The 14,958-nt window shown below is 43.6% G+C and overlaps 1 protein-coding gene across 1 annotated transcript; it reads right to left on the reverse strand.

Annotated features, from left to right (window-relative positions):
- Window positions 1-345: 345 nt before the first annotated feature.
- Window positions 346-14,566, reverse strand: LOC308316825 (kinesin-like protein KIF27). Its single transcript, XM_080765616.1, has 15 exons — window positions 14,042-14,566; window positions 12,259-12,438; window positions 10,763-11,529; window positions 10,327-10,470; window positions 10,021-10,185; window positions 9,525-9,718; window positions 8,907-9,028; window positions 8,170-8,295; window positions 7,623-7,831; window positions 7,339-7,401; window positions 6,621-6,791; window positions 5,963-6,154; window positions 5,278-5,493; window positions 4,278-4,476; window positions 346-1,831 (listed from the first exon to the last, which is right to left on the reverse strand). Exons 1-15 carry the CDS (start codon window positions 14,328-14,330, stop codon window positions 1,197-1,199), a joined length of 3,672 nt encoding a protein of 1,223 aa, XP_080621742.1. The 5' UTR covers window positions 14,331-14,566; the 3' UTR covers window positions 346-1,196.
- Window positions 14,567-14,958: the final 392 nt, after the last annotated feature.

A 14,958-nucleotide genomic window follows, 5' to 3' on the forward strand; every position in this document is an offset into this window, starting at 1 on the left:
ACACCGGCATTCCGACGCACCCCCGTTCCGACTCCTCCCCCATTCCGACGCACCTTGGATCAAGACCATCATAGGATGTACATATTATATCGATTTTGAAATTGTATACCGGTATGTCGAAATCAATCAAATATGTCTCTTGTCTTACTCTTGATTTGAAACAACATTCAGAATCAGCAGCATTGAGGTGCCCACTGCCCACTCTTCAAACTTTGGAATAAAAATAATACAGTAAGCCTATATATTTAGGTTTTGGAAGACAAAAATCTGAAGATAAATCTCAAAATCCATGCTCCAGATTCAACCATGGGATTCAGCAGGAGAAAAAAACAGACATAGGCCTACAAGATTTTAATAAAACGTTTATTTCAGAAAATCATCAGATTTTATGTAGTAACTTGCTCATTTAAGTGCATTACTGTTAGTGTGAACATGGGCATAGGGGGAGGAGGGTAGGTAGGGGGCATAAATAATGTCACATCCCACAAGTGCTCGAGATTCAAATGTTGAGCAAGTGCTGCCGTTTAAATTTCTAACAAGTGGTTGGCCAGGAAGTTTTGTTATAGCTTAAAATGGTTTTAAAGGAGGCTGTATGCTTAAATACAATGCGCTCAATTTTATCCATGGTATGACTATCTTCACAATAAATCTAATCATTTCCATGTTTCAGATATTGCATTATAGTTGGTCTCAGCTCTGGCAATTAAAGAGTTCCCACCAAAACAGAAAATGAAACTGGTAGGCCTACAGATGAAACTGGAGAAGAAATTAAAAATAAAAATAAATTAAACCGGCTACTAGCCCATGGTAGCCTGTTATATTAAAAGTGCCATTACTATTGATCGATGTTGTCTAACCTTTAACATTTTTTATGATGGAAGAGACTGACCAATTTACAGAAACGTTCAAAGTTGATGCACTGTAGCAAATTCTTACAGCCCTTGTGTCAACACATCCACTTCTTTGACTTTACACTGAATGGAATATGTAACATTTATGACTTCCATGCCAAAAGTAGTATACACGAGAAGAGAACATCCTCACAAGAGTCTTACATTTGCTTATTATTTGTTCTACTCCAATTAACAATACAACATTTTTTATTATTATATTTTTAACTTATCAAGATAGCAAGGCCTTCAGTTCAGAAACTTCCAAAGGCCCCAGTCTTAGTGAATGCAATATCGCTACCTGCATCAACAGTCCATGTTTCTGGACATTTCTATTGAGTCCTCCAGTATGGAATCTGTGGTGGTCCTCGCTGCAGAATGGCACCCCCCTGTGGCAATTACACCAACCTGCAGGTCTGCCGGGGAGATCTGTCTCAGCTCTCTGCGAGGCAGGCAGACTGGCATCATCTTCAACCCATCCCCACTGTGGCCTCCTCCGTTCCTTTCTTCAGGCTGTGTGTGTGTATGCACGCTGGCATGCGTGAGAACCTTTGATTTTCTGTGTGTTTGGAGCTCAGAAGATGAGGAAGGACATGAAGTGTGATGTTTGTGTCTCTGTGTGTGCGTATGCCCTGCGTCAGCCAATGCCTGGCTCATCTTTGCCTGGATTTTGTGTGTCTTCCTGCGCTCAGCAGGCGTCTGTTGACCGCTTGTTCTTGTGTATACCTGCATATTCTGTGTGTCTGTGTGCGATGACTCCGGCCGTGTCTGTTGAAGTGAGGATCGTATGGCTGGCAGCGGCAGGGAAAGCTGAGGGTCATTCAGCAACTCTCTTACTTTCTTCTTCAGCTGACGACTAGAGCTCTTGTAGAAAAACAACTCTTTCTCCAGCTGCTGTACTCGAGCCAGGAGGCCCTCATCCTTTTCTTCTGACCTGCCTTCTACACACACACACACACACACACACACACACACACACACACACACACACACACACACACACACACACACACACACACAAACACACTACTATTATGACATTTTCTGAACAACTATGTTCACCACTGTGACAATAGACATGGCCAACTCAATATACTGCATGGCCTGGCCTCTTGGAGTATATAAGGACTTGAACTTTAGCCACACTGAGGAAGACACTTGAGTGTCGAAACCGCTCGACATTAAATGCATTAACCTTTGTCCTTGTTCTTGGAGTTTACCCATCAGGCTATCTAACTTCATAATTAGTAGAGGACCTGACTAAGATATGTATGCACTTAATTTAGGAGAGAATATCTCAACTGTTCTTGGCTAATATCACCCCCGCGAACAACTTGGGAACTGTGAAAAAATCTCTATCCAGGGCGAAATACCCGAAAATGACCACGCCTTTTTTTAAATGACCACTACTTCGAACATGACTCTATCTTCTAACCGTTGGAGCTACACATTTTCTGAGGTGCTCAAAATGTTCAGAATACTCATGTTTGTTGAATCCGTGCCCAAGCCAAAAAAGGTATTCTCCGTGAGGAATCTAAAGGACGGAGCGTGCGTGTGTGTGTGTGTGTGTGTGTGTGTGTGTGTGTGTGTGTGTGTGTGTGTGTGTGTGTGTGTCCATGTGTGTTTCCAATTTAAACAGTGTTAAAATTTGATACCTTTGACTAATGCTCAGCATAAATTATTAAGCTATTATTATGCTCTTAGCTCTGATGCTATTATTCTCTTGTTTCAATAAAATTACATCTGTAGTGTACACATTTATGTTTTAGAGATAGTCAGAAAGACAGGAAGCAGAGCTGGAGGTAGCAGAGACTAAAATGTTGAGACTCTACACTCATATCTGGATGAAACTTCATGTTTCATAACATTTTTGATATATAGGCCATATAGTATTTGTAATAAACAAATCAGAGTGCTCTAGATGGGTTTGCAAAAAAATACAAAATAAAGTTTGCAAAAAATGACAAAGTTAAGGTAAGTAAAACAAATTGTCACATAGTCGCCATCTTTGAATTATGTAAAATAAAGAGGTGGACAATAACTGAGTAAATGTAGTAAGTACTGTACTTAAGTACTGATTCTGAGGATTTGTACTTTACTTGATTATTAGATTTATTTTACTTATTACTCTTACTCGAGTACATTTCCAAGACAATTTATTACTGAGTACTGAGTATATGATGACTGTTTTGTCTGGCTTTCAGACTTGTGGCAGCCAAGTCTATGGACTTTTAATGTTTGTGAACGAGTTTCGGGTCTAGTTGAGGCTCACACAAGGAAACAAGCCCTAATACCACCACTTTTATACTGAAATATAATAGTACTGTGCGTTTTGCTTTGGCAATGAAAACGTATGTTTTCTCATGCCAATAATGCCCTTTGAATGTAATGTAATTGAAATATTGGAGGCAGACTAGCATGGTGAAGTGCTTACATGTTCGTATTAAGGAATGGTATTTTTTTCCCCTTTCTTCCCCCTAAGCATCCGGCTTATAAGAGCATAAACTCTTTGTTGTGCAAAGACAAGACAAAACTAACTAATGGATGTTGAAGGAGAATTCTTTCTTTGGTGTAATGGACAGCAGCCACTCAAAGCTCAGAAATAGCTACAAAAACAGCTGAAGTGCCGGTACTTGAAAGCTGCATTATTCTGAAAGTAAAGAGAAGTAGACAACATGTCTGGCTGTTTTGTTTCTTTGTACCATGAAAAGGCTTTTGCTTTTGATACTTAAATACATCTTAACACCAGATACTTTTCTTAAGTAGCCTACATAAAATGATGATGTGAGCTACCTGTGTGCGTGCGTGCGTGCGCGCATGCGTGCGTGTGCGTACGTGCAGGGCTGGACAGGGTCGAAAAGGAATGGATGCATATGCCCTGTACGTCAAGTGGCCAGTCCAGGCCTGAATTTACTTTTACTCTTGAATACTTAAGTACATTTAATAGCACATACTTTTTCACTCTTACTCAAGTAACATTTTGACTGAGCTACTTTTACTTGTAGTGGAGTAAATCTGAACAGGTCGTATTTGTACTCTTACTCAAGTACTGGGGTCGAGTACTCTGTCCACCTCTGGTAAAATAGGTGGCCATATTGGATTTGGCCACTATGATGACCTGGAGGGTTGCTGGCTCGCTCACGGATTCAACAAACATGAGTTTTCTGAACATTTTGAGCACCTCAGTAAATCAAAATGTTTGAACTAGCGGTCATTTAAAAAAGAGTGTGGTCATTTCCGGGTATTTCGCCCCGGATAGAGAATTTTTCACAGTTCCCAAGTTGTTCACGGGAGTCATATTAGCCAAGAACAATTGAGATATTCTCTCCTAAATTAAGTGCATACCGGTACATATTTTAGACCACTGACGTGAATGCCTTTCCTCACCTGTAAATTGTTGCAGCAGTAGTTGAACGGTGCCCTGATGTTCTCTGTGCTGCTGGGTGAGCCTACGGTCTGTTTCCAGGGCCACGCGCTGGAGGGCAGCCTCCATCTCCCTCAGCACTTTGTCTTGTTCCCAGGCCTGCAGCTGTAGCTCTTCACAACGCAACCGGAGATGGCGCTCCTGTTCACGGAGATGCACCACCTAAAGAAAAGAGAGGTTGTAGTGGTGGAGGAGGGAGGGAGGGCAGGGCAGGGCAGGGCAGGGCAGGAGGCAGAAAAACATGAACTTAATATACAATATATTGTATTGTGTGTGTGTGTGTGTGTGTGTGTGTGTGTGTGTGTGTGTGTGTGTGTGTGGTGTGTGTGTGTGTGTGTGTGTGTGTGTGTGTGTTAGGCTGCACAACAGTGACACTTGGTGGTGAGAATATTCTATTTCCGTGCTCGGACCCAGGGACACAGCCAGGGACACACATAGCTGTCTATAGGAGTGGTTGCAGCACTCAAAAATGCTATAATCTCTTCTGCAAGTGTAGACTGTTTCTTAAAGGGCAAGACCACTTTGGTAGAGGTTTGGGTTGTTTAGTTACCTTGCCATGATGTAACTCCAAATGTGGACAAGAAATCAAAAATAATTGCTCCAGTGATTAGAAATTCATAATTCTAAATATGTTCCTCATTGACTTACATTGTACGCTGAAACAGCTCTCAAAGTCACTCTTTTAGTACATAAAGAAACACAAAGTTGATTTAGACAATATAGAACATAACCAAAATTATGATTAAAATATAGCAAGAAGAAAAAAAGACCCCCCCCCCCCGAAAAGGAATGAGAAGAAGTCAAACGTATAAATTCCCACCCCTCTGTAACTAAATAATTACTCTGCTGTAGTACCGTACTCTGCACTTTGCTGAAGCAAAGTACCTGAAAGAGCTTGTGTGTGTGTGTGTGTGTGTGTGTGTGTGTGTGTGTGTGTGTGTGCGTGCATGTGTCCTATCTGACCTTGTTGAAGTATTGCACCAGCAGCTCTGAGGCCTCAGGCAGAGAGAGCGCTCTCAGTTTCATGATGACGTCACAGAGTTGGGCAGGTTCAGTACTATGTGACTGACAGGTGATTGACAGCTGCTTCTGTCTGTTCACTATGGAGCGGTTTTTAAACTCCAGGGCAGTGTCCAGCGCTTCTACAGCTTCCTCCAGCTGAAGTAGTGAATGCTCCTCCTAGACACACACACACACACACACACACACGGACACGCACATGCTCATTTTATTTAACACAAAGGAAATTGCAGACAAGGACATACTGTACATATTTCAGGTGCAGCAAATTTACATTCACTAAATTAAGGCAGTCCTCTCAGTCATGATACAACAAGCATGACATGTCCCCCAGCACTCAATGGGCACGAGGACGGTGTACCGTAGGCATCCCAAGTTGTCGAAACCTCCTCCAACAACCAGTCCGCGAGCATGTCCCAGGCTGGACCACCAGAGGAAACAAGGTGTGTGCGTGCGCGCACACGCACACGCACACACACACACACACACACACACACACACACACACACACACACACACACACACACACACACACACACACACACACACACACACACACACACACACACACACACACACACACACACACACACACACACACACACACACACACACACACACACACAACCTGTGCAGTGAGCAGCCTGCCATCTCTAAGCTGCAGGTCCAGAGCATCTCTCCTCTGTATGAGCACATCCCTCTCCTTCTCCAGCTCCCCTGCAGTGACTCCTACAGCCTGCCTCGCGTTGCTGCTGCCCTCCAACTGCTTCTCCAGGGAGTGCAACTCATCAGATAAGAGCGTCTGGTCTCGACTCAGCGCCTGCAAAAAGAATAACATTTGTTGGTTTGTTTTATTTGACATAAAATGTATTTAATTATACAAAGAACCTACTTTGCCAGCATTTGTGCCTGCTTTTCGGGCATACTAAGTTGTTGAAATCATTTAACTGCCGCCAAATATAAAACCTAATAGTCTGTGCCTATATAGTGTAGGAGTGGTTGGTATTTAATTACTTTGGTCATAAAAGCTTCCTCTACGCTAGGGTCAAAGGTACAGACTATCTTTAATACAGAGATAACCTGATTCTATGCCCTGATTTGATTCTATGCCCTAAAGTTTGCACACACACACACACACACACACACACACACACACACACACACACACACACACACACACACACACACACACACACACACACACACACACACACACACACACACACACACACACACACACACACACACACACACACACACACACACACACACACACACACACACACCTGACTGGAGCGTAACCTCTTGATCTCCAGTTTGTGTCTCTGTTGCAGACAGTGGTCCCTGTGCTGCAGCACCTCCTCTCTGGTCCTCAACTCCTCCTCCAGCTCCTGCAGCTCTGCTCTCCTCTGCAGGGCCAGCTCCTCCTCCTCCTCCAGCCAAACACTTTGCTGCTCCTGCACCACAGAAGAAAGGGAGAACAGTAATTAGCCCATTTAGACCTGAGGCCGATTTATTTTTAAAGCCTTCTAAATCCTGACCTAAGTTTTCAGAAAATCATCAATTTTCTCTAAAATAAATAATTAAAATAATCCCTGTTGCTATATACATAGCAACATCTAAAATGACACTTTCTATTGGTACAACAACGTCTAGGCTTTCCCATTCTTAATGGGTTTTTCCTTGGAACCCCCCTTTCTTGGGGCTGAGTTCGAGACACCCCACATGATACACACGCAACGCAGTCACACTTCTCTTGCGAAGAATATCGCAAATGGATGATCTGCAGGCTCACAATCCATTGCGATGCAGCGCGTTCTCAGCTTGTAGATCAGCTATTTTAGATTGGCTATTTCAGCTATTTATATACTGTATATATATATATACACACACTGTATATATATAATATATTTTTAAATGTACAATATATTGCCATTCCCAAAATTGGAATGCCAGATTGGAAGTGGATGAAAGCAAGTTATGACTTATTGACTCACACCTTACCTTTCCTTCTGAGTCTTCAGTCAGGCTGCTTTGGCAGACTGTCAAATCCTCTACTGCCAGATCCTGCAAACGGAAGCAATAAACCATTATGAAACATATTTCATTCCACCAGTGACCGTCTCAACTCATTCAAATAACGTGTTATGGGACTGCTGAGCACACAGTAGTAATGCATATGGTCGGAAGTTAAACGGTAAATGGTGCATTTATATAGCGCCTTTATCCAAGGCACTTTACATAGATTGTGTATGATGTTGCGTTGAGGTTGTTGTACTTGTACCGACCGTGCTCTGGTCGTCCAGCAGCAGTCCGGTCGCGTCCCTGACCTCGCTCTGCTGTCTGAGGCTGTGCTGGAGTTGCAGCCTTTGCAGTTTCATGTGCTGTAGGCTGCGGTGGAGCTCCGCCCGGGCCTGCTGGCTCTGCAGGGACAGTCTGGCCAACGCACCTCCAGCAGCCTGCCTGCCGTGTCGCTCTGCTGCCTCAGCCTCCTCGCCTGTCACGTGCAAACACACGGGAGAACAGTTTCAAGGCAAAGACCAGATCAGAACTTGTCTAAATACAGATACACATCACAGTCGAGACTGTCATTTTAACTGTGAAAGTTACGTTTGATTTGCATTGTTCACATTTAGAATCAGGAGAATCACACCATATTCATCACATGCAGGCAAAGACTGACAGCCAGGTAAGTAAAAAGATCAAGCCCCGCCCCCCCCCCCCCCCCCCCACACACACACACACACACACACACACACACACACACACACACACACACACACACACACACACACACACACACACACACACACACACACACACACACACACACACCAGTTTTGTCCAGTTCTTTCATGAGCTCCTCTTTCATTCGCATGTTGATTGACAGCTCTCGGATTCTCCTCTGAATGATACTGGTCTCCCTTAGACTGCTACTTTCAGCACTGATCTCCTCAGTTGCTGAGAAGAAAAAAATAAAAAAGCAGGATAAACAATAAATGAAACACCTAAACAATTTTTCAAAATTGCAAAGTGTCGTTGGCCCGACGCCAGTCATGTGTCCATCATGACCAGGGGAAAATAGCATTTCTACGACATATGGTTCAACCTTTTGCATTTGGGGTGCCCCTACCGTATGTTCAGAAAAGAAAGCAATTTTGGTTCAATGGAAGCATTGCTGCAATACACTCAACGTTTTGTATTTGTGGTGCCTACTATGGGTTCAGGTGTTCTGCAGAGGCCTCTCAATGCGATTTGTCATCAGTACTCGATGCACTGATCATTTGGGGATCATTTTTTGGTAAAACAAGCTTCAGCTTGAACCTTCTTCCAACTCTTATGGTTTGTGAGATAAAAAAACCCCATAGATATATGTTCAGAAACATATCAGAAAAAGTAAGTACACAGTTCCCAATTAAGTGATTTGACATATATAATTAATAATATACAGTATGTATGTGCCACCGTGCTATGCCATGCTAACTTTATGATGTGAAATTGGGGAGATAAAAGGTGGCCTGGGGAGATATTGTCCTTACACTAGAACAGACTCTAAAAACATCCACAAGTACCTGTGGCTGACTGTGGATGCTGAGGTAAATTAATTTGGTTCTGGGACCTTTGCTCCAGCAAAGTCTTGTTCTGTTTCTGGCTTGGATTCTGTCGGCTGGTCCATGTCCGGTTTAAAGAACGTCTGTTAAAACATCATATGCATAGATTAGACAGCTGAAATAAAAACAGAAATACAGATGCCTATAAGGATCATAATTAAGTCTGAGCACCCTGCATAATGTACAGCTGCCATACTATACCAAAAAGGTAATGCTAGAAGAACATTGATGTTTCTGAAATTGTTTTAAAAGTGAATATCACTGTATGTATGAAAGTAAAAATGTATTGCAAAATATTGCAAAACCATTGCATTACATCATTCCCCATAACCTCCATAAAATGGAAATAAAAATGGGGATCAAACGTTCAGAAACCTGGCTATCTCTGTGCAAGGCAAAGGCCTACAGGGAACACTCAAACAGCACAGCGCCTTCTGGAATCATGTCGAAGTGTCCTTGAGGAAATCACTGAACCCCTAACTCCTATCCTACTTTTACGAGCCCATTTTGTTCCATTTGAACGGTTAAATCAACCCTCTGCATTTTACTGTGTACGTTTACATAGGTAGAGCTTCTCACCTAAAGCCCATTCCTCCCTCCTCATTGACCTCCTCCTCTTCCCCTTGATCACCGTGGCTCAGTTTCTCCTGCTGGGTTATGAATGGGCAGTACACCTCGTCCTTCTCTTCAACCTCAGCCAGCAGAAGTTGACCACGCATCTTAAATGCTGCCATCACCCTCTCTAAAGAATAGGCTGGAGGACTGGTGTGGATCTACGCACGCACGCACGCACGCACGCACGCACGCACGCACGCACGCACGCACGCACGCACCCACGCACACACACACACACACACACACACACACACACACACACACACACACACACACACACACACACACACACACACACACACACACACACACACACACACACACACACACACACGCACACACACACACACACACGGAACACACAAGGAACAGTCAATGATGAGGAGTGTGTAATAATAACACAATTTAAAAACATGTACTCTTGAATACACACAAACACAGTTATGGGGCAGTCACCTACATTTCTGGCAGGTCCCTGGCCACAGCTGTGTCTGAGGAGTGGGACACTGTGAGGCCTCTTGGCCAACTTCCCAGAAAACCCCTCCTCTAGTGACGTCACTTTGGAGGTCATGAGGTTGTCGCGGAGGCGATCGATGAGTATCTGCTGCTCGACCATTTGTTCAGTCTGAAATCAAAACCAATGGATGTGTTGGTAGGATTGTGGTATGTATAGGAAAGTTATGTTTTATTTTCTTTCATTTTTTTTAGCTTTACAGTCTATCCTTCTATAGCCTATACCTTTTGTGCGATATGTTGTCCATCTCACCTGTATGCGTGTACGCTCCTTCTCTTGTTCAAAGGCCTGGAGGTGTATTTTGCTCTCTTGAAGGAGTTTACGCATCTCCTTCTGAAGCTGCCTCAGCTCGTCCTCTTTCTGCACAAACACCTGCTCATCTATGGCTAGTGCCTCCTGAGAGAGAGAGAGAGAGAGAGAGAGAGAGAGAGAGGGAGATGAAAAACCTTTATTTCCTGCTCCAAGTCTAACAGACTAACACTTAGACTACTTTGTTCATACAACTCAATTTGTACTGTGGCAGCTACTCTTATGGCCTTTGAAATAATGATCATTGACCAAATTCAAGACTCAAAAAGAGAGATTCTCAGACTCTGCACAGTACTCCCTGCACTCCCTGTTTTGATATGCTGCTCTTTTTTTAGACAGTACAGTATATACAATAAAAGCAGCAATCTGTGAGTCATACCTGGCATTTGTTGAGCTCTCGTCTGAGCTGCACTATGGTGATGTGTTGGGCTTGAGCTTCTTCTGGGTCCAAGTCTCTGTCCATCTGACTGGCCTGTTGGGAGTGGAGCTCCTCCTTCCCCCTCACAGCATCCAGTTCCCTCCCCTTGTCTTTGAGGGCCTCCCGTAGTGTCTGGACCTCCTGCTCCAGCTCTCCTCGCCGAGCCACTCCTGGGTCCCAGGTAATAGCACAGGTCTTACCAGGACGGTTGCGCACATGACGCGCCCTCGAGGCAAACTGCAGCACACTCAGGGTCTCTGCCACGCTGTGGTGGGACGGACTGACACACGCCACCATCAGTGTGTGAGCGCTGCCTCCCAGCGAATCACGTAGGAGGCGAGTAATTTTGGCATCACGGAATGGAACGTGTGATTCTCTGCGATTATTTCGCCCAGGGTCCGTGAGGGCTCGGATGACGTTGCCCAGCGCCAGGAGGTCCGTGTTGATGTGAGCAGACTCTTTCAGACGAATCCCGGTGTTACCTGTTTTACTCGCACGCTCTGAGCCGGCCAGGTCCACCAGGTGGAGTTTTGACAAGCAGACAGTGTTTGAGGAGGGGACACTGCCATGGCAGTGCTTTGTCACCTGAAGGGTGAGGATGGTGTGCGAACGGCTGGAGCGCTCGTTCATTCGAGTGGTTCCGGTATGGCGAAGGGCGTTACCTGTGTCCAAGATGCTGAGTAGCTCCTCCACTGAGCTAACCAACATTTCCTTCAGTCCCACAACCACTGGAAATGCGCACGTACACACACACACACACACACACACACACACACACACACACACACACACACACAGACACACAGACACACACACACACACACACACACACACACACACACACACAATTAGAACTAGTAAAATGTTGTTTGGTCTCGTCCTACCTGAATATTTTTGCAAATTAAGTAGCCTACCCAATTGAATAGCCAGACATGAGAGATGAGAGATAAGTGATATTTAGGCCAAGTTTGGAGGCAGTTGGACAACTGGTCTCCAAAATACACAACACTATGCAATACAGTTACAGTAGTAAGATCGCTTTCAGTTTGACACACCCAAACAAATACAAACACATAATTTGTTTTAATATAAGTAGGTGCTATTATTAATAGCTCCACCACCTGGCCCTCATTACAATCACACATCACAAGAAGACAATCTATCTCGTCCTCACTGAAATGTTCGCATAAATTCTCACTGCCGGTACATCAAACCACACATTATCTTTGTAATGTAAATCTGGACGGCTAAAGGGAGTGGGACACGATTTCTATGTCATTATAGCCGAACATTTCTAAAAAAAATATTTATTTGTTTCTAATTTAACGTTTTCTCCAGCAATTTCCTTCTTGCTATGAATACAGGTGTGTCTTGAGAATTTGACTTGAATTTTGATCAATTATTGGTGTGTCTTGTCTTGGCACAAAAACATTGAAAAGCAGTGGTGTGTAGATGACCTGTGTTGCCCCTCTCATCCTCTCTGATGTGCAGCTCCTTGTGGTCGGTGTGAAGTTCCAGCAGGTCCCTTAGCTCCTCCCTGTACAGCTCCATGTAGGACATGGTCACTGTGGCCTGCTCGGCCTTCAGTCCAGTGAACACATCGTAGGCCACGCGGCCCACAATCCCCATCCCTTCCTCTGTTAGAGACACCAGAGACAAAGTACAAGACCAATTCTACAAATGTCTTCTAAATCCTAACAGTTTTCTAAAAACCTGTGTTTCTATATTAATGGTGCTCAAACTTTTTCATGTCAAGGACCTCAAATATTTATTTGGCCGCGGACCCCCATCTTAAAATATGTATTTCCATGGACCCCCCAGAAGCAAATATTTGAGTTAAAAACTTTAAGTGTGAAAGAATGTATATTCAAAGTTTTGCACACATTTTTACGATTTTTCAAAAACAGCAGATCTACAAGCTCGTAGTGCAGCACCGCGTGTGTATATCTGCTACAGTATTTGTCAATATCTAAAGTATGAAATAATGGTTAATGATGTGGTTAGACTCTAAAGTGACACAGATCGAGGTCTTATGGTTGCAAATATTGATAATTGTCTTAGCAATTATTCTGTTAACTTTTTGATTAATCAAATAATCAAGAAGCACGTTTTTCAACAAATGAACGGGAAAACAAATATTGTACTTACTTCACCACAATTATTTGACTGCTATAGTAACTAGTTACTTTGGGAGATTTAGATTATTAATAGTATACAAAACATACATTAACCACTTAAACCATATATTTCACTCACTGACCCACACGCGGTGTTTATACTTGGTCTCCTCCTTTTTTCTATATAGATTGATTGATTGATTGAAAGATTTATTAACAGATTGGAGAATTACAGTACGTTTCAAGCACAACTCAATAAAAACTGTTAACGCCATAAAGCATTACACTTGTTTACAATAGGGTCCACCATGTTCAATTCATCATAACATTTAGAGACGTACAAATATACACTTCTATATAGCCAAAAGCAGGATAGAGGAGGTAAAATTTAAATTTAAAAAAACATACAGGGAGGGGAAAAAGGGGGGTGGGTGCGGCCGTGGGGGAATCAGATTTTACAGGGGCCAGTAAAATTGAATTGCAGCCGTCCGTAGGTGCCCTTTGAGAGCGCTTTTGAAGGAGTCAAAGGATTTGCATGTCTTAATGACTGTTGGTAGGGTGTTCCACATTTTGGTGGCATAGGAGCGAAGAGTTTGGTCCCTTGTTTGTGCCGAATCTGGGTTGCACATGGTTTGTTGAACTCCCTCTGGTGTTGTGGGTGTGGAGCTCTATACCATGTGTGCACTGTGCATGCAAGCTGTGAGATTGTAAATCTTCTATTTTCTCCTAAATTGGAACACTGGGGTTCATGTGGTTAACTGATAAATGATTATGTAAACTACCCCAGCATCACATAAAGATATTAAAATCAGCTTCTCTATTGTGTCAAGACCAGTTCAGTTGCCTTGTGGTAGAGTGTCCTGTCCAGCTATCATTCTGGCAGGTCAAAGGTTCAGTCCCCAGCCGAGTCATAACAAGACTTGTTGTGCCCAATAACTCTATTAGCACATCCTAGATTGGTGTCCCTAGGGGTCTAAATCTAGTCCCCCAAAAGTGACACTTGCCTCAAGTAAAAGCTATTGCTAATCCGTCACCTAATTAACAGATTAGCAATTAAATCAGACAGTCAGACGTACAGTATTTGACCTTACAGGTCTTAACAAGGCTATAAGGTCATACATACCATCATGCAGTGTGTATGTCTTGCCCGACCCGGTTTGTCCATAGGCGAACACTGTTGCATTATAGCCCTCAACGAGAGATCGAACCAGCGGTTGGACGCAGGACTCATAGAAGGCATCTTGGCTGATAGCTGGTCCAAAGGCATGGTCGAAGGAGAAGTCCCTGTCCGTGCCGAGCATCACCTGCGTGCTGTCCGGGATGACTCTCACACACACCTGATGATTGTGGAGAATTTCTTTGGGTAGCAAGGGACGGATTCGAACCGCCGCCCGGACATGCACCTCGCCCATGTTTGACGACTGAAGATGCCGTATAAACCCCAGCTCCGTTTAGTTTAGTTGTCGCACGCCAGCTAACTAATGCATTTGAAGACGTACCGCGCTCGGACAGTGGCATCTCTTGCTTATTTGGGGTAACTCATTCACAATCACAAAGTTGTTGGATCAGTCAAAGCAAACATGCGAGCTATTACCTACATACATTTACTGAACGCCTAGGAGTTAACAAAACAGATGTTTGACTAACCGTGTCCTCGTTTGCGTTCCAAGGGTTACTTTTAACACCATAACGTTACCGTTACCTCTGCCTCCAGTTTTGTTGTCGCTTGTGGGTTGCCTGGGAAACGGAGATGCAAGCAGTACTCAAGGAAAACTCGCACAAGAGATGAGAACTGCAGGTCATAATGTTACATATTTGCAACAGTGCCACCCCACGTACAACTCGAAGCACTGCGAGTTCAATATTTTCAATCCACATCCAAATGTTGAAACATAGGCTATATAGCCTACTGCCAACTGCCTACACCTATAGGAATCTGTGCACTAAAGTTCAGCTATTGCTAAAAAAAAAGATCACACACATGTGAAGTGAGGGGCGCTCTTATCTTCATCATACTTCATCTCATTCTGGCATCACATT

This window comes from Protomyctophum bolini (genome assembly GCF_963924005.1).
Source record: "Protomyctophum bolini genome assembly, chromosome: 6".
NCBI classification, from domain to species: domain Eukaryota; kingdom Metazoa; phylum Chordata; class Actinopteri; order Myctophiformes; family Myctophidae; genus Protomyctophum; species Protomyctophum bolini.